At 37.6% G+C, this 19,836-nt stretch overlaps 1 protein-coding gene across 6 annotated transcripts in view; it reads left to right on the top strand.

The window, feature by feature from the left end:
* Window positions 1-19,836, top strand: part of TOX (thymocyte selection associated high mobility group box) — a 293,124-nt gene that overhangs the window by 235,966 nt on the left and 37,322 nt on the right. For all 6 annotated transcript variants that reach the window (XM_034668097.1, XM_002915712.4, XM_034668099.1 and 3 more), the window contains one exon: window positions 9,524-9,805. In XM_034668097.1, coding sequence (XP_034523988.1) covers window positions 9,524-9,805 — 282 coding nt within the window. The remainder of the gene's footprint in view (window positions 1-9,523; window positions 9,806-19,836) is intronic.

The raw sequence follows: 19,836 nt of genomic DNA, 5'->3' as shown, positions 1-19,836 counted from the left end.
TATTCAATCCCTTCTTTGGGCACATCAAAGCAGAGATGTGAATAGACATTAGCATGTTTGGGTACACTTTAATATAAGATTATAGTCCCATGAACAAAGCACTGCCTACACTTTGTAGTGCAGATGCAAAAGGCACGATTTATACAAATCAAGGGCTTGCTTTGTTGACTCTAATCATAGTTAGACCCAGAGCCACTCACAGACTCCTCTTAAAAGAGGTGTACAATTTTGTAGAAACTGCTAATTCACGTATTTTGGGAACCAGAGGGTTGACCAGATGGTCTCTGAAACCCTTTCAGATAAGAAGGAGCTTTTAGTCTGCTTTCATATCCTGCCATTAATTGGAATTATGAGAGATGCTCTTTGTCAATTAAGAGTCAATCTTGCTTGTTGTACATTTGCATGTTTGTTTTATTTGGGCCAGGCAGAGGAGTCCTCTCAAGGTCACACTGGAGCACAAGGTCAGCTTGGAAATACTGATGTTGATAGTTTAACAGTAACAGTAGGAGACAAATTGTGTTGGCACAAAGCAATCAGACATGGATGCCTCAATTTTAGTGGAAAACATCTTTCCAACTGCGTGTCACTATACCCCATAACCTTCTGGTCATTGTTGCAATCCAAAGGAGGGTTTATGTATACAGAGTTAATGGGAGAGAATACNCAATCAGACATGGATGCCTCAATTTTAGTGGAAAACATCTTTCCAACTGCGTGTCACTATACCCCATAACCTCTGGTCATTGTTGCAATCCAAAGGAGGGTTTATGTATACAGAGTTAATGGGAGAGAATACTATACTATGACCCAGAATACCTTTTTTATGTATTTAATTTTTTTGAACTTTGCATCTACCAGTTAGCCTATTAGCTGTGATCAGGGAGCCATTAACATCTGGGTTATAAGTTCAGCCTTTATCTGGGCTATTGACTATCTCACAGTGAAACCCTGTGCTCTATGACTTAAGCTGCCTGGCTTCTTCCAGAAAAGGTCTCCACAGATGCAAGCTTTATCAGAATGCTTGGTCACAAGTCTGTCAGTGCCTCACCAAGAACTAGAACTAGTCAAGGAAAGTGACTCCAGATGATAACAAAAGATAAACATCCGCATCTTCCACAAGAGGTGACCCAGGTGACCAAAAACCACAAAAATAACTTTTCCATTTGCCAGAACATCTTCATAGTCTTTATCTTGATCCATCCATGGTTAAGCAAACATTTAAGGTGAGTACATTTCTCTCATTTTTGCCTCCCTACAACATATGGCTATCAAAAAACCACATCGAACATTTATCCCATTGCCTTATTCCCTCCTTGCTTGAAAGTGAGCTGTGTAAGGACAGAGATTTCATTCATTGTGTTCGCTTACTGTTGTTTATGTGGCACCTACAGCAGTACCTGGCACAGAGCAGACACTCAGTAAATAGTTGTTGTTGAAAAATTGTTATCCCTATTTCAGAGGTAGAAAATGAGGGTCAATTAAAAGCGAGACAACTCGTTAGATTCAGAACCAGTCTGATGATGTCACGAGCAGAGTTCCCTTCACTACAACATACTACCTCTCATCTAGGAAAAGGACAAAAAATATATATATTTTTAAAAAATGATGTAAAATTGCTTATTTGGTTGTTTATAAAAATGAATCAAGATGCCCACACATGAGGGCAATTCAGATGCCTTCTAGATCCAGGAGATGTGACAGAAATAGAAATCAAGTTTGCTTAAGGAGGGCCAGGACCTGGCAAAGACACTGAGGACATTGAGAAGTTGGGGGTTCTCCCTCCCTCTGGCTTTTTGCTCTTCACTGTCTGATCTTTGGTTGATCCCTGAGAGATCATACAAAAATTTAATTAGTTACATTAAAAATATAATTTTATGCCATAGCTTTTAAAACTTTCAATGATGTTTTACTCTAACACATCAAATCTCTTGAGTAATAAGTGTCTCATCCGTGAAGGGGCCACAGTGAGGGACAGACCCCAGTTTGAGGGAGGAGGAGAAGGAGACATTATAGAAGTTCCTGTGGAGACAAGTATTTGTTTTTTTAGGTGTTTTTAATCTTTGCCAAGGATGGTGGTTCTAGAGAGTGCTATGTCTTTCCATTTGGCAAATATCTAATGAATTGTACCCCAGAGCTCTTGCTTTCCTGTGATTAGTTTTATAATGACTATGTATCCTAACTAGAAAACAAATATCCCATTTTAGTGTAGTGTGAAGAAATCTGAGCCCTATTTATTCACGTTGCCTTTTGGAAGGAAACTAGGTTCAATCAAGTTATTCCAACCTATTATTGAGGATAAAAATACATTTTCATAAAAATGTCCAATCTTTCTTTTGAACCTCACTTTTTCCTAATTTTTGAAACTATAGCATGTGCTTTGCATAGATATATTTTCCAGATTTCCCTCTTTTGATATCATCAGTCATCAATGTCAGAAGTCTAATAGCAAAAATGTTGAAGCTTATTTAAAATACACTTTTTTAAATAATGAATAGAACACACGAGGAGATCACCTAGAAACGATTTATTTAATTTGTTTGGACAACAAATAATTTAGCTCTCTCTTGGAAATGCACTTAGGAAAATAATAAATGAAATTTGATTATTAAATTTACCCACGCATTTGTTCTGGTGTATACATTTACATATTAATTGAATCCCTGGCAAAAATATGTAATCAAATTGGGGACTTAAATAATATCAACATTTACATTTTTCTCATAGACTCTTGGAGTGCATTATTCCTAAGAAAAATGAGAACTGCTTAGTCTTCTTCCTGGCCTGATAAATCATGTAAAGCTGAATGGGCTACCGAGAGCAGGCTCAGAAGTTTCTCTTTAGATGCTAAGGATGGTATGTGTTTGATAGTGTATATAAAAGGGATCGAGAGTAAGCACTTGTCACAGCCTAAACCAGCAGGGTCCCCTCGAAGCCCTGGGGAAAGCACTCAGCAGAGAAGGGTGTCAAATACTGACAGATAGGGGTAAATGGAAGAGCTTCATAGATTCCTCACGTTCTCCTGTTCCTGCTGCAACTGGCACACGTCCAGGCCTTGCCGGCAAAGACCACAGAAAGCAGCAGCTGGTAAGCCACATTAGCAAATAAGGCCTCGGGGCTCCCCATGTTCCAGGCTCTGTTCACCAACTGCTATTCACTCAAACAGCTGGATCAGAGCAGAGAGAGCCAAGACGTCGTTAGGGTTTTATGTGTACAACTGTTTTGATATGGATTGTCTGCTAGAGGCAGAGATAATGATAGCTTTCAAGGCTCCCGTGTTGGACTGGGAAGTGACGCTGACATTTGAAAGGAGAAAACAGACTCTGGAAGGATTGGGAAACACACACAGTTTTAAACACTGAAACGCGGGCCTTCGTTTGTTCTGGTGCCTTTGGAGTGTGCCATTCGAACACCATTTTGTCACTCATGCAACTGATGGGCAGAGTGTTTTGTTTTTGGGGTTTCGGTAGTTGAGTTATGCCGAAAGGTTACTCATTTTTAAAAATAATCTGCAATGAGCTACCTGGGGTTTGTTTTTTGTGTTTTTGTTGTTGTTGTTGTCGTTAGTTTGTTTTTTGTTTTTCATTTTTTGTTTTTCCTTTTCACTGTCCTCACCCTGGAGCTGTTAACACTGTAGGTAATTGGGCAAGGAGAGGAAGGAACATGGTATGGGTCTCAAGCTCTGGATTACATGGCAGGTCAGGAGGAAGAATACATGATACCTGCCTTGGTTTCCTAATTGATTTTAACCGAGCTTTTGTTTTCCATTAATGGAAAAAGGTTTTAAAGGAACACAATGGAAATCTTCTCTTCATCATCATAATCTTCCTCCATGACCTTCACTGACATTTTTTTGCTCCTGTGCTTATAAAACAGTATCAGTGCTCAGCAACAAATTGGAAAATTTAAGGAAACCATTCTGATGTTCAAAAAAGTGAAATTTAGCACCCATTTTCGATGGAGTCAGTTTCTCCAATGGAAAGATACATATTAAGAGCCATTCAAAACTAAAATGCCAACAACACCAAGGACTTTTAGCCAAGAAAAAATGAAGTTCAATGGGCTTGAAATAAACAAAATGAGAAATAAACACAGTAGAAAGTATGTTTGAGACACTTGAGTCCCGAGAATTTGGCAAATATAGCTCCCAAAGGATCAAGGATTTATAATCCTATTTATGGGAAGCCGTCATCATGAATCTTCATCATACCTGGCCTAAACATCTCCTCGGTGTAACTCAAGACATATATATTAAGGACCAATGATACACCATAATCGGAGCTAGATACTAGGGCTACACTGTCAAACAAGAGAGATTCTATCCCTGCCTTTTTGAGTTTATAATCTATTAGGGTATATCAGTTAAGATTGGGTTTAACTGCATGTAAAAGAAAACTCAAAATGACAGTGACTCTAAAAAAGATAGACACTCACTTTCCTTTCATGTTAAAGACTCCCACAGTAAGTAGATTCCCAGAGTCTGGAAGCTTCGTAATAATCAACACTGAAGCACCTTTTTCCTTGTGTCTCCAGTGTCGTAAAGGCAATGCCTCTGGGTTCAAGACATTTTCCCCTGAGCTTTAGGGATCACACCCACATTTTTGCCAACAGGAAAAAACAATGGACAGTGAACCTTTCCCTTTGAGGAGATTTCTTGGAAGTACCACACAACACTTTGGCTTACATTTCAGTAGCCAAAACATGGTCACATGCCCTGGATGGAACTGCGAAGGAAGCTAGGAAATGCCCTTTGGTGGCTAGCCTCTTGGCTAGACAGCTAAATACTGGAGGCCTGTCCCTCAGGACAAAAGTATAGAGTGTCAAAGGGTACAGTCTGAGGTTTCTGCCACAAGGGAGACAGACATTATTCAAATTTTCTTTTCATCTTGTGACTAATGTTAGATGAAGTTTCACTGGCAAAAAGAAAACTCATCAAACTGGTTAGTCAGTTTACACTGGTAGTATTCATTTCTTCACTTATATACTGATTCAGCAAATATAGTTTGAATACTTGGAATGCCTATTTAATTTAAAGAGATCTGAGGAGGGAATGAAAAATGCATTAGTCATATTAATGAAGATTACTGTCTAGAAGGTACAGACATATTAGACTAAGAAATTTACAAGTGGTAGCCATAAAGAAAGTACACATAAAATGCTTGGGCAGTTCAGAATAAGAAGGTTCTAGAAGCTTTTTAGATGGGGTGACTTTTGAACTTGACTTTAAAATATATATAGGGTTTAGATATATGAATATAGTAATAGCATTATGGAATTGTGAAAAGGGCACAAATACGTAGAGCATATTTCATTTTGACTTTGATCTTTGTTGGTGGAGAGATCTGAGATCAGTTAAGCTCTCCTATCCTCAACGAACTTGTACAAAACAGCCATTTCTATAGGACTGCCTCAAAGGGGAATAATAAGGCTCGATCGATAAAAGTACTGAGCAAACCACAAATCACTAAGCAAAGTTTGGGTTTTTTAACTCTCCTTAAAATTTTTCTGACAGCAAATGCTGAAAGAGTGACATGGCCAAAGACACTTGTTCAAGGGAAAGAGACATAGGCAAAGAATAGCAATTAATTGGGTTTAGCTGAGCAGTTAAGTGTGTGAAGGACAGTCCTAGGGAACAAGGCTTCTGTGGAACCTTTCATGGCATGCTGAAGAGTTTGGATTTAATTTGGTAGGCAGATATCACTGGGAAGGTTTTGAGCCTGTGGCTTATGAAGATTAATTCTATAGTACTCTTCAGAATGAATGTGAAAAGATTCTTTATAGTTAAGTAGCCATTGCAAGTGAAGAGGTAATGAGGGCTTGAGATACATGAATGTGTGTAGAAATGAAAAGAAGGGCCGACGGAAGAGTTAGTTTAGAGTAGACTCAGTGGAACTCACAAGAGTCTAATAGGAAAGGAAAGAATTAAAAATTACTAGAACATTTTGAGTAGAGGTGACAGGGAGGATGAAGGTGTCATCAACAGAAATTGGACAAAACAGGTTTGAGAAAGGAAACTTTGGGGTGGAAGAAAGTTGACTCAAGCAGAATGTTAGGAAATAATTTCGGGGTGGAAAGTTGTAGAAAGAAGAGAAGTCAATGAAGGACTCCAGAAGAGTCAAAGAGAAGAGCAGTTGTTATTAAACATGGCTTAAGTGAATTATTCACAATAAGTTAAAAACACTGGAAATTAACAGGAAATGATATTTTGCGAGTTGAAATTTTGTATTTGGCATTAAGACTGTAGTCAGGCAGTATCTTTCTAAAAGGAAACTGGTTCAAAACATTTGCTTGCCTTCATGAGATAATTAATTAATCTTATTTTTCAGTAATCAGACTCCATCTAGTTATACTTCAGGCAGTGATTAATACTGAACTGACTTCTATGAAAGCAAGGTAAAATGGAAACACTCCTAATTTGAAGATGGATGTTAATATCTGATGTTCCTAAGAGTATCTGAGTGCTGAAGAGATGACTGTGCTCTCCAATTTGTGCTTGTCGCGCTCCACACAGGAAAACTATTCTTTGGTTCAGTGTTAAAGCTGTTGTCTGCCTGGCCTAATATTATGGTGACATGATATTTTTGAACTAATGATGAGTTTGTTGAGAAAGAGGTACCCTACTGAGTACTCCATTGTCCTTACCCAAACTGATTCTTTACCCCACTTCGGTGAGGCCTACATTCTTCTACTAGTAAAATAAAGGTAAGAATACAAATTTTAGTACTCAGAGTACTAATTAACATGAAAAAACAAGTAGAAAGATGACAAAATGGTGGAGGAGTTAAGTGCTATAAAATGAGACTGTAGACCTTTGAAGACCCTTGGTTGTAGTCATAAATCTGGAAACTCTGTGTGTAAGTCAATTTAAAAATCATCCCCTGAAATATCATGTGAAAGCCACAATATGTCTGAAAGAGTGAGAAGCAATGGACTTTAAACAGGTAGGTTACAAATGTCATGCTTTGTAACAGGATTTATATGAAGGAGAAATAAAGTTATCAATTAGTGGGGCACCTGGGTGGCCCAGTCGGTTAAGCATCTGCCTTGGGCTCAGGTCATGATCCCAGGGGTCCTGGGATGGAGCCCGTTGTTGGGCTCCCTGTTCAGTGTGTGAGGGTTTCTCTCTCTGCACCTCCCCCCAATCTCTCTCTCTCTCTCAAATAAATAAAATAAGATAAAATAAAAGTTATCAGTTAGTTAAATACTTTTGATAAGATCATTTAGTTAAGGTAGGATTTTGATAGAAAACATTTTAAATTGACAGGGCTATAAAAAATGTGTCTTCCTACAGATATGTATGTTTGAACATGTATGTGAGTGATCTGTTTGGTGCCAGGTTGGGAGAGGAAACGGTCCTATATAGTGCAGTGCCCATTATGAACATCCATGACTCTGCACCCACAATGTGAGAGCTGTTCATATGCTGAGAGTCTAAGGAAAAATACAAGACTTTGGAACATTAGAAAGCAGTGCCTCTTCTGTGCACTTTGAAAAGTTGGCCCTGATTTTTATAATACCTTCTGTCAATGGCACAACTTTAAGGATATCTGTTAGAGCTAATATTATTTCATAAGGAAGATCAGATTATCGAAGGTACATGAACACCTGAGAAGGAAAAAAAAACAAAAACCTCCTTTAGTAAATGTGAGTGGAAACCACATGAATGGACTACATAAATATCAGTTTGGGTGGACAACACTTGCTAAGGTGGCTTTGATTATCTTTAACTACGAATCTCTCTACAGGACCTGTAAAATGTCAAATCAGTTGTTAATATAGTAGGAAGCATCAAAGTGTGGAATTGAGAGACGTAGATTTTAACTCCCACTCTCTATGGTTCAGGAAAGTCATTTCACCTCTCTGGGCTTTATTCATTCACTTATTCATTCACAATTATTTCTATATTCCTTCAACAGACAGGCAACAGGCTTGTGCTTGCCCCTAAGTTTCCTCTTCTGTAGACTGAGAAGGGGTCCCTAAGTGCCCTTGCAGCTCTAATGTGTATCAGTGAACAGTAATAACTGCTTGAGGAGGGACTTCATAGACAGGAGAACTATTTTTGGAGGATTGGAGGAATACAGTTTGAATTAGGGAAAAAATATTGATTTGCACCAGGAAAGCAGCAGGCACAAAACCATGGGGTTGGCCTAAGCCTTCACTAAGAAGAGCTAGAGTCTAGGCTGATGCATAGAGCGAAGTCGGAGCATGAAGCAGGAGCAAGAGCTAGAAAAGTCGAAAGGATGATACTGACTAATCAGACCTCATGGTGGAGACAGTAAACTGAACATAGAGAACACAGGCAGACATCTCTTCGTCCCACCTTCAGTTTCGGATAGATCTAACTAGGTTGGTAAAATGAAGAGGCAGCATTGGGAGAAAATGATTTTATTACCAAAAGAAAAAAGAGCCTGTGACTAAGTAACTTAATTGACCTTTACAGTATTTCTATGTCGTGGGAACATTTGCAGACAGGCAATTACGGAGCATTCTGACACCATGTGGGATTTTTTTTTTCATTGAAACAGAGAAAGATAACATTATTAAATTTTTTCAGTTCTGGAACATAACTAACGGTACACCTCTTCACTGCCCTTCTTTTTTTCTCTCTCTTGTTTTATAATCCTTTACCTGCACAAACTCCCCAACACCCCTCAGAGTGAAAGAACTGAGTCACTTGCACAAGTACCACAAAATACTCATTAGTTTAAGTTTGCAAAAGCCAGAGAAACATTAAGTGAAATCCACCATACTCCTCTTACACAACACATTTGACCTCTAGATACGTTAAGAGTTTCATCCTCCAATGCTTTTAATTCTAATCCTTGCAGAGACAAAATTCATTGCTTGAATTACAAGAGTGAGTCTCATTAAGGCTAAAAAGCAGTGACCCAGATAGCATAATGGGATGAATATGGTGACCTTGCAACTTTGGAGCTTTACTTTCAAATCTGATGGTGCAGTCAAATCATTTCAATAGTCAATTAATCAATTGGTTAATACCAGCCTGTGGTGTTCTGAAGTCAGTAGATCATTTTAGCCAATACTAGCCTAGATAGAATTAAACTAAGAATCATAGTACATTTAACTCACAAAACCTTTCTTAAGTGATCAGAATAAAAGAAACAGGGTTTTGTGAATTGCTATAATGCCGTAATCACTAATAAGTATATAATTTTGATATTCTAATAAGCATCAGTGTTTTGAAACTTATGTCATAAATACCTAATAATGATACATATTTACATTCCATTCGTAAAGAAAAACTGTAAATATAATCAGTCTTGTCTTGAGTAATGAAATGTGATGTTGAATGAATTCTCATATTCTGTTCATTTAGTAACCATGCCTTTAGAGTGATACATACCCTTAGGGTGATTCTATTCTAGGGAGAGTTTGGGGGTTGAGGTAAAAATAGGCATAGTTCAGCAGGACATGCTACAGAATTTTCAAAGTCCAAGAAATTAAAAAAAATTTTTTTTCCAGAAATCTGTTTGTGAAAAGCTATTCCTATCTTTGTTTTTGGTAGATGCAAGATATACGGAATCCAGAAGGAACTCAATATGGCTCCCACCCCCAGATGGCAGCCATGAGACCACGGGGTCAGCCTGCAGACATCAGGCAGCAGCCAGGAATGATGCAGCACAGCCAGCTGACCACCATCAACCAGTCCCAGCTAAGCGCTCAGCTTGGCTTGAATATGGGAGGAAGCAGTGTCCCCCACAACTCGCCGTCTCCACCCGGAAGCAAGTCTGCAACTCCTTCCCCATCGAGTTCAGTGCATGAAGATGAAGGCGATGACACCGCTAAGGTATGACACGGTTGTTTTTAGGACCTATAGGAATCCTATGCTTGTTGCCTGAGAGGAGAAGTCTTTAGCACCTTCCTTGACCAGCTGGAGGTGCAAGTTTATATCATCCAAATGAGAAACATTGGTGGGGGACATACTTTTTTAATGAAGCGTGAGGTTACAAACTGAATAGATTAAATCACTTGCTTTTCCAATTCCATTTTTAAGTCCCTAGTAAATCCGTTAAACATAGATGTATTAAGCATGAAAGTAGGTGTCACCCACAAAATGTAGGGTCTGCATACTGACTCAGTTTTCTTGAGCCTGATGACAAAGACAAGGCTGCTGCAGTGACTATATTATTTTCAGTATTCTTACTGCTTGGGCATTTGGGGCCTTGATCCTAAAAAAAGAAAACAAAAACAAAAACAAAAAGAAAAAAAACTTCTCCTCCCAGGAGAATAAATCTTGTAGGACTCAACATCCAAAATTAAGTTTACTTCACCACTCATTCAAAAAAAATCTATTTCAATTTAACAATTTTATTTTAAAAAGACAACCTCTCAGGGATACAGTGGTGGTTGTGTGTGTGTGTGTGTGTGTGTGTGTGTGTGTGTGTGTGTGATGATCAGATGAAATCTTTGAGATTATCTGACCCAACCATTTCATACTGAGCATGAGGAGGGTAAGGACCAGGGATATTCTATGACTCCCTTCCATAAGCAAACTCTTGGTGTTTCCTTGCTTACTTTCTGTTAACCTCTTGCCAACATGGCTGTCTGTCTGTCTCTCTGTGTCACATTAAGTTATCTGTATAGGAAGATGGGCTTTAAGTGTCCTTAGATTGGAAAATTAGCTATAGAAGGTTTTAGTTCTTTAAAATATCCCAGGCAGCTATTTTAAATGACTACACCAAAACCAAGCGTATTTCACTCAAAAACACCAAAATAATCTTTTCGTTGCCTTGGTTGTCAGTCAAGCAGCTTCCAAATTTGTCCCAGTGTAAAAGGACCCTAGTGCCCATTTACCATAAGAAACACTTACAGCTGAGTACATATTTCCTATTCGTCCCCTTTGTTCCTTTAATCTTACTAATGACTTGTCACTGTGTCAGCCCTTTCTTTTCTTTTGACTTTTGCAAGAATTTTGTTTTGGGGAAATTTACTCTGTCAACATGTTACAGAAAGCAACACAGTGGGAATCTGACCTACATGGTTAACTTTCCAATAGTGCCACTGTTTTTTTAAAGATACAGATAAATCAGATTTCTTGAGCCTGATGACAAAGACAAGGCTGCTGTGGTGACTATATTTTATTATTTTCAGTATTCTCAATGCTCTGGCATTTGGGGCCTTGATCCTAAAAAAAACTCCTCCTCCCAGGGTTAGCTAATTCTGAGAGATAGAATACGACTCCCCTGTGAGCACACTTTTGATAAACCTACGAGTCCAGAGCCCATACCCTGTCATCTCTTTATCAAACTCACAGCAAGCCAATATATTCTCACTGCCCTAAATCACCCCAGGACCCAGTACCAGACAACCAGGATCCACCTCTGTAGCCCATAGCCCACTGAAATTGTCTAAACTCTAGCCAATCCTTAACTTATTCTGCATCTCTACTCCGCCTCACCTGTTCCTTCCCACAAAAAACCCAATAAAGGTTCTGCGGTGTGGCCCTCTCTTTGTGTCTGCCTCCTAAACCATCTTGAATGCTGCTGTGCCTTCCATTTCTAGGTATATAAATAATATAATATATAATAATTATAATAATACAATAAATAATATAAACTTCTTCCTTCATGACAGTCATTTCTTTATCTGCTATCTTAACGACCCCTGATTAGAACAAATCCTGGGTGCATTTTGGAATAACTGTGTAACTAAACATCATCGACCATGCTGGTCCTTTCCACCTTAACAAGCTTTTCCCTGTTGGTCAGTGAACCAGTCTCTCATGAAGTGAGGTAAAAAGGCAGGAGACTAATTGATGTTACGTAAATAATTTACTGGGCTAATGACGGCTTGACCTTCAGCTGATCATTTAGAGGGCAAGATAATTTTCTTAAGAAAATGTGTATTATTCTAATGGAATCTAACAATCGATGAGTACCTGGACCTAAATGTGAACACCAAGAATTTGTTTGGGCCAGTGATTTTGATATTGGGTTATGCATGGATAATTCAGGTTAAGTTCCTAAACATAAATGATACGTACTCTATTGCAAGGGAAAAACTTCATGCTCTGCCTATAGTAAAAATCAATTTGTGCGTCTGGATTATATCTTTATCAGTATTCATTGCTGACATTTCAGGAAATTAATGCAAAATTAGCATCTTATGACATAAATTCTATGCAGGATTATCTTACTTGCAATAGCATTTTCCACACTCTTCAACTTATAGGACGAGAAAACTGAGTAGAAACCAGAAATTCACATAATTAACATTCACAGATTCTGCTATCTCCTATTGCCCCATAAGGTCCATATCTTGTAATTTTGCTGAAGCATGAATTTGTATGTTAGGAGGTTCCAGGCCGGTGTGAAATTTTGCTGGTAGATATCCTATCCAATCACTCAACACCCACATTGTAAAATAATTGACAGCGCATCATTAATGATTGTACAAGCGCTGTATAGTAGAATTTATATTCTGTAGTGTTATATTCTTGAACTGGCCATGTGTGAAGACTTAGGGATGGATTTCTCAAGATGCCCTCATTAAAATGGCTCTCTATACAGATATTCTCAAGTTCATATTTAGTGAAAGTGTATTTTCCATCTCAAGAAAATCTATCTTCCCACTCCAGCTCGGCACACTGTTCTTCACCTTCTCTCCAATCCAAAATCTTCCTGCCCATTTATTCAACTTGTATTTATTAAATGGCTAAAAAAAACCCAAAAACTGATGAAAATGCTCAAGCATTCTTCGTCACAGTAAAAGATTGAACTGGAGCTTTTCCCCTTATCTGTGAGCAGGATTTATGTGGAACGTTGTACTGCCACAGCTCCAGTTAAATGTGAAAGAGCATTAAGTCAAAAAGATCGCTTAAATCATCTCTAACAAGAGAAATAAAAAAGTATTTAGTCTCATACCAGAGGGAAAAAAAAAAAGCTTTTAAAACTTCCCTCTTCACACTTTGAGCTCTTGTAAGCAATTACATATTAAATCCAGTTTATCTAATTGAACAATTAAAAGAAATGTTTGTTTTGACAGAGAGAAACAGTGTAAATACATCAGTCAAATAAATTATCACCTTATAAACACTACCCATGGTTCTGATTGCTATGGAGCTGTGTTGACAGCCCAAAGTCATAAACTAGACATACAGTAAAACATCAAAGAAATATAAACTTGGGTAGCTTGTGGTTCTAAGCCTGTAATCCAGGACTTGTAATACAACAGACACTGTAAGACACTCAAAGTATCTGGCATTAGAAGTGTATTTTTAGCACAGTGTTCCCTTTCAGGAAATTATGGGCTAAGAGTCACAGTGTATCTTTTCCATCTTTTTACTTTCAACTTTTCTGCTTCAAGTATCCTTAAGTTTTATATAGGTCCCTTGTTTATGGCATACAGTTAGACAATCTTTACTTTTAAATGAAACAGGCTTTATTTATATTCATATAATTACTAAAATATTTGGGTTTATTTCTCCATTTAAAATGTTGCTTTTTATTTGTCCTACACGCTGTGGTTTTTTCTTTTTTTTTTTTTTTTACCTTCTTTAATATCGTTCTTGTTTTTCTCATTCCATAATTTTCCATGTTAATATTGGAAATTTTATCCTTTCTCTTCATTTACTAGCTACCTCTGATGCACAAATGCATAAAATTCTAACACTGATTGATATCTTTAATCTTTTACATTATTTAACTCCCAACACCTGCCTTCCAATTTGTACTGGAGTAATTATGCTGTTGTCTTAATCATAATTTGATTAAATTATGTAATTTAATAAACCCCATGATTTTGACTATTTTTACAGCCTTTTTTCTTTAGATTTTTTTTTTACATATTTAGTATTTTCTTTTATCTGAGATCATTTTCCCCTATGCCTTTAAATTTTTCTTTCATGAGGATTTATTGGGGACATGATTGCCTTAAAAAGTACTCTCACTGTGTATGGAATCTTAGACTGATTGTCTTCTATCCTAGTGAGATATTCTATTATTCCATGACATCTTGATTTTCATTATTGCTTTTGAGAATTCTACTGCCTCACTGTCTTTTCTTTGAAAGTAATCTGCCTTTATTCTCTGACTAGTTTTAAGATCTTCTCTTGCCTTTGGTATCCTGCAGTTTCCTTGTGATGTGTGTGGGTCTTTAAATTTATTGTGAATTTAATATTTCTATTCTATATCAGTCCCAGGAAATTTTCAGTCATTCATATTTTTCAGATATTGACTCTACCCCATCCTTGCTCCCTTGTCATTCTGTAATTCTGATAAGACACACGCTAGACTTTCTTTCATATGTTCTTACCCCTTTGTATTATATTCTGATTAATTTATTTATGTCAATTTCTCGCTTCATAATTCTCTTTTCAGCTAGATGTGATTGGAAATTAAAGCTGATCTCATGAGGTTTTCATTACAATTATTTTATATTTCTAGTTTTATTTGGTTCTTTCTCAAATCCGTTTGAGCTGCCTTTTGAGTTGCTTGCTCTTCCTTCATATATCTCATCCTTTTGTTCCTTTGACAATTTGTTAATTCCAACACATTAAATCTTTTGAGGTCTATTTCTATCATCTGTAGTTGCTGCTGGCTCTTGGTTTTGATGCCATGTTTCATTTTGCTTTTTGGCTTTCAGCATAAGAGCTGATGCTCATTAAAACTTTATGAGGATTCTATCAGATGTGGTCCAAGGGAGGTCTAATCTAAGGAAGGGAATTTTCTAAGGATGATTTGCATTTGCTTCTACCAAGCATCTTGGGTCATTACAATCTAGAACCACTCCTGGCTTGAGTTTTTCAGGTCACCCAAGTAGTATGTATTTATACGTACTTAACAAATGCTGGTTTCTGTTGGTGAATTATCACAAAAGATAATTTCCCACTCCCCATTCAATATTTTCCTCGCAGGTTCTGAGAGGGTGCATACAGGGGAAGTTGTTTTATCCTAGCATGGCACTGTGAGTCTAATTCTTTTCTGCCCTGACTTTGATAGGAACCCTCCTGTTGAGCACTCCGCTTTTGGTCAGCCATGGGCTTTGTTTTCTATTTACTGTGCCTTTGACTCAATTTTACCAGGCTCAGCAACTATCTTCAAGATGAAAGCTGCCTTCAGTACTCTGCTTACTCCTTTGAGTTCCTGCTTTCACTTAGTTTTTGCTTTTAAGAGTTTCTTACTACTCTGCTAGTTCATCCATGCATGTGCTTTGCCATGCTGGACAGAAAGAGGTGTTGTTTTTGTTTTTGTTTTTTTCTCAAAGCAAATAGAATAAGTCACTAGAGTAACAATTAAATAAGCTTTTAGAAAAGTGCTTTTTATTTACCGCTGTTCTAAAGGCAAGAAGATTCCTGAATAAAGTAAAAATGATAAGCAGACAGGTTTCTACAAACACTAAGTGAAATCAAGCAATGTTAGAACCAAATGTCAAGTCACATTATTTAGCCTTAGGACAGCGAATTGGGACTGCAAAGTCTGGGATTTTCCACATTGAGCTGTGTTGATTATGCAGCTGTTCAGCACTTCACATGATATAATAGAATATGTATGATACTTTTAAAGAATTCCTTAGACCCCAGCAATTGAAAAGATACATTCTCCTCGTTTATCAAAAATAAGATATTCCATCGGTTAAGGCTGGGTCTAACGAGCTAGTTCTGGGGAAAAATAACAAAATTCAGTCAAACAGCCAGTTAGTACCCAATTCTAAATTGGGTTCCTAAAATCCATTTAGTAATTAAATTATACTAGGAGAAAATATTTTTAAGGTGCATATGTTCTTAGATGATTCGTGCCCTAGATAATTGAGCACACTTCAGTAATTCATGGAATAAAATAAAGTGAGGTTAAACATAAGCACCTGGCATTTTATTGCACAGGACCCTATGCCAACATTCTTGTGCGTTTCCTCGATCCAAAAGAATAAGAAGTAAACACATTGCCTTAGACAGGCAAATTTGGAAAAGACCAAGTGAATTCAACAAAATCGATAAACGCAACTAATAGGCATATATGATTACAATCAACTCTGTCCCTCGCTTTTAAGTAATTTTTCTGGACAATAGCTTAAATTTCTTAGCCTTACATAAGGTCACTGAGTATCTTTGCTAAACTCATCCTAAAACAATACTCAGCTATGTTTGGCAGAATCAGGGATCCTTACAAATGAATTTGCTTTATAAACTGTGATACAGATTCATGCTTGTGAATCATTTCAAAAGTAAGGCATTTCATAAACGTTTTTTTATAATTGATGTTTTGAGTCATTGAATGTACTGTTATTATTAATGATAATAATAAACCTGATTGCAAAATGGAAGAAGTATTACAGCCTTGCTGATTTCACAGTAACTAGATGACTTACTTTCCATGCTTATTTGAATTTATTCTCATAAGGGGATTTTAGATGGCATAGTTTAGAAAGGAAAGAGAGAATGAATTTAAGTAGCAAAATTTTTCACTTACAGCAACAGTACCATCACAAAAAGTGCTGTGATATGCCCTGTTTCTATGGCGAAGATTTTATAATATTTACTTTATATGATAAGAGTTATAAGTGGAGTTCTGTGTTGTTTGTTCAGCCTATTATGCAGATGGTGCTTGATTAAAATCTATTTTAAACTACAGCGATTACTGCAAGATAGTGTGCATTAAACAGCTCTCCCAGCTCCATTAAAGGCTTTGGGACCGTGGCAGTTTATTTTAAATATGCTTATAGACGTTTCTAACTTCTCCAGGGACATTTCAATATCAGTGATTCTCTTTCCTTGAGAGTCTTAACTCCTGTACTCTGTATTCTTAAGAAGTATTATCTAAGCAACACCGTTACCACCGCTTTTTTAAAGTGAAAAATTATTGTTTTCTTGTGATAAATAAGTTAAATACATCACTATAATTAAGCAATACGACATGACAGGAGTGGATTACCAGAAGCCTAAGGACACCTCTAGGGATTTTAGAAACAAATCTATGTCTCCAAGTCAGTTGCATGAGACCCATGTATCTGTGTAAAGCTGATGTGAGAGTAATAGTTATTTATGCATTTGTGTATGTCTTTATTTATTACTTAGTGTTTTAATTGACTGTGAAATAAATCTGTAGGTGATCAGGATGACCGTCAGGGCCTCAACCTAGCCATGTTCATAGGTTTGATAGATGTACGTATGTCAAAGGTCCTTTGTGTCATAACTCTGTGCCTTTGCCCAGTGCTGTGGGACACAGCAGTGGGCATGTGCAGTGATCCATTGCCTGCGAGACCCCACCCTGAGGCTGGGAGAAAAGAAAGATAAGTGGCACCCAGTCCTTACTTTCAAGGCATTTGTCATCATGGGAAGTTTCTATTTTGGCCTTAGATGGTTTCTTCTCTATTCTAAAGACTGTGATGTTGGGATCCAATTGAACTCCCAGGCTTAGAACCCTAGTGACTTCAGAAATCTTCTACTCTAAACAATACCCAGTACACAGTGATGTACGGACCAGTATAGTCGCCACTGGGCATGCGTGACTGTGTCTGTTTAAATTTAACTAATTAAAATCAAATAAATAAAAAATACACTTAATCATTTGTGGCTGTATAGCCACATGTGGCTAGTGGCTCCCCTTTCAGACAGCACAGAGAATATTTCCATCTTTCCAGAAAATTCTATAAGACAGTGCTGCTCTAGACTCTAGAAGTCAGGGTCTCTTAGAAAATGAGGATGTAGAATTATAAGCTTTCATCCATCTACCTAGGAATTCAGGATCTAGACAATCCTCAAAATTAAGTTCAGGGACCTATTACAAATCCATTTAGCTAATTTTTCCACCACAATCACATTCATCATCATGTTCATCCCAAAGAGTTGGTGGTCAGAAGAGCCAGGTATCTTTCAAAATGCAATCTGTTCCTGGCATGTAAGTGGATCCAAATTGTAACAACATTTTTTTCTTTAAGGAGGCTTTGCATATGAGCAATGATCATGTGTTTTTCAAATATGTGATGAAACTACCTCCAGAAAGCAGACCTTACAAATCCCAAGTTCGTTACATGGAATCTAAAATAACAGCTCATTTCTGTACCCTCAGAAACACAAGAAAAATGCAAAATAAAAAATAAGACCCCCACACGTCAGGAGGTTCATGTGGCAGACACCCTTGAACTTCACGTAGCACTGCCCAGCTACTTGGATGCATTAGATAACAAACCACAATAGGGACTTTTCATTCCACTATATTGCAGCCTAAAAGCAAAGATGATGTGCATACCCAATAAGTCTTTATACAAAGAACACAGAGCAATATAATAAATGATTCCCTTCAAAGCACATTTTTTTTTATTTTTTTAANACCCAATAAGTCTTTATACAAAGAACACAGAGCAATATAATAAATGATTCCCTTCAAAGCACATTTTTTTTTTATTTTTTTATTTTTTATTTTTTTTTAAAGATTTTATTTTTTATTTATTCGACAGAGATAGAGACAGCCAGAGAGAGAGGGAACACAAGCAGGGGAGTGGGAGAGGAAGAAGCAGGCTCATAGCAGACGAGCCTGATGTGGGGCTCGATCCCATAACGCCGGGATCACGCCCTGAGCCGAAGGCAGACGCTTAACCGCTGTGCCACCCAGGCGCCCCCACATTTTTTTTTAAATAGAGATCTTTCATACATCGTTTTTGGTTTTGCTCTTTCCTCTGTGTCGGCTGCGGTGAAAGTCAGGGCAGTAGTTTAAATCACAGTGCAGTTCCATAGGGACAATTCTATAAGTGTTCAGAATAGCATGATCCAAGAATATAGCTGTAGCGATCTCCTTTAATTACTGAGGGAAAGGTAGTGAATCTTGAAACATGAATATTTTGTGTGTATCCTTTAGCTCCGTCCTCTGGAGCGGCAGATAACAGAGATTGGCATGAGTCTTTAAAAGGAAGGTGTATTGATATGCCGTTGCTTTGAGGCCTAGTGAAGACAAAGCAGATGAAATGCTATGAGACTGGCTGGTAGACTGGCCTTGTTGGGGGAGACACTCCACCTTCACAGCGTAGGGCCTCTCAGCTACTCAATCGGGTAGGTAGTTGAAGCCCCCGAGTTACACTCTATAATGCCTAAATGATGTCTCCTGAGCCTTGAAAATGGGAAGAAGAACTCATGAAATGCTTGCTTCTACTAAACGAAACACGGAGGTTGAGCAAGACTACATCTGGTTAATCCCACAGGACAAGTCAGGAAAGAGGGAAAGCTTCCAGACAACAAAATGGATTGGTGGCCGAGAATTGTTTAGAATTTCCAACAGAGTTGTCATACATTACTTCCACATGATAACTTGTGGTTTTGATACACTTGATAGAACTTCTTACCAGCACTCCCAGGTTATCCAGCTTCCTTGGGTCATCCATAGAAAGTAGGGCCGGGTTGTCAGATATCAGAGGACAGCTCTCCTTTCTGTTACAGCACGGCTTCACACAGTCAGCAGGTCTAAAACCTGCACCCTCCCGTCCACATAACAATTCAAAAAGGAAAGCAGCATGAAGATCAGTGATTCAAAGACAATTTTGGATGGCGGAGGCGGGAAATTATTTACATAATTTGAGGAAATCTTTTCATAAGTACATTTACATTGCATTATGGGATACTTACTTCTGTGATTGACATATGAGTATTTTCCAAAAAAGACTGATATGTCAGCTTGCTGATTTCTTAATTGAAATTTAAAACGAGTCCGTGTTGTGATTAGCACTGCATATTGTACGCAACTAATGAATCATTGAACACTACATCGAAAACTAATGGTGTACTATATGGTGGCTAATGGCCATAATAAAAATAAATAAATAAATAAATAAATAATAAAAATAAAAGTTTAAAAACAGAAATAACATAAAATAAAATTAGTCCCGGTAATA

This window comes from Ailuropoda melanoleuca, chromosome 9 (genome assembly GCF_002007445.2).
Source record: "Ailuropoda melanoleuca isolate Jingjing chromosome 9, ASM200744v2, whole genome shotgun sequence".
Classification (NCBI taxonomy): domain Eukaryota; kingdom Metazoa; phylum Chordata; class Mammalia; order Carnivora; family Ursidae; genus Ailuropoda; species Ailuropoda melanoleuca.
This window is presented reverse-complemented; position numbering and strand designations above follow the sequence as displayed.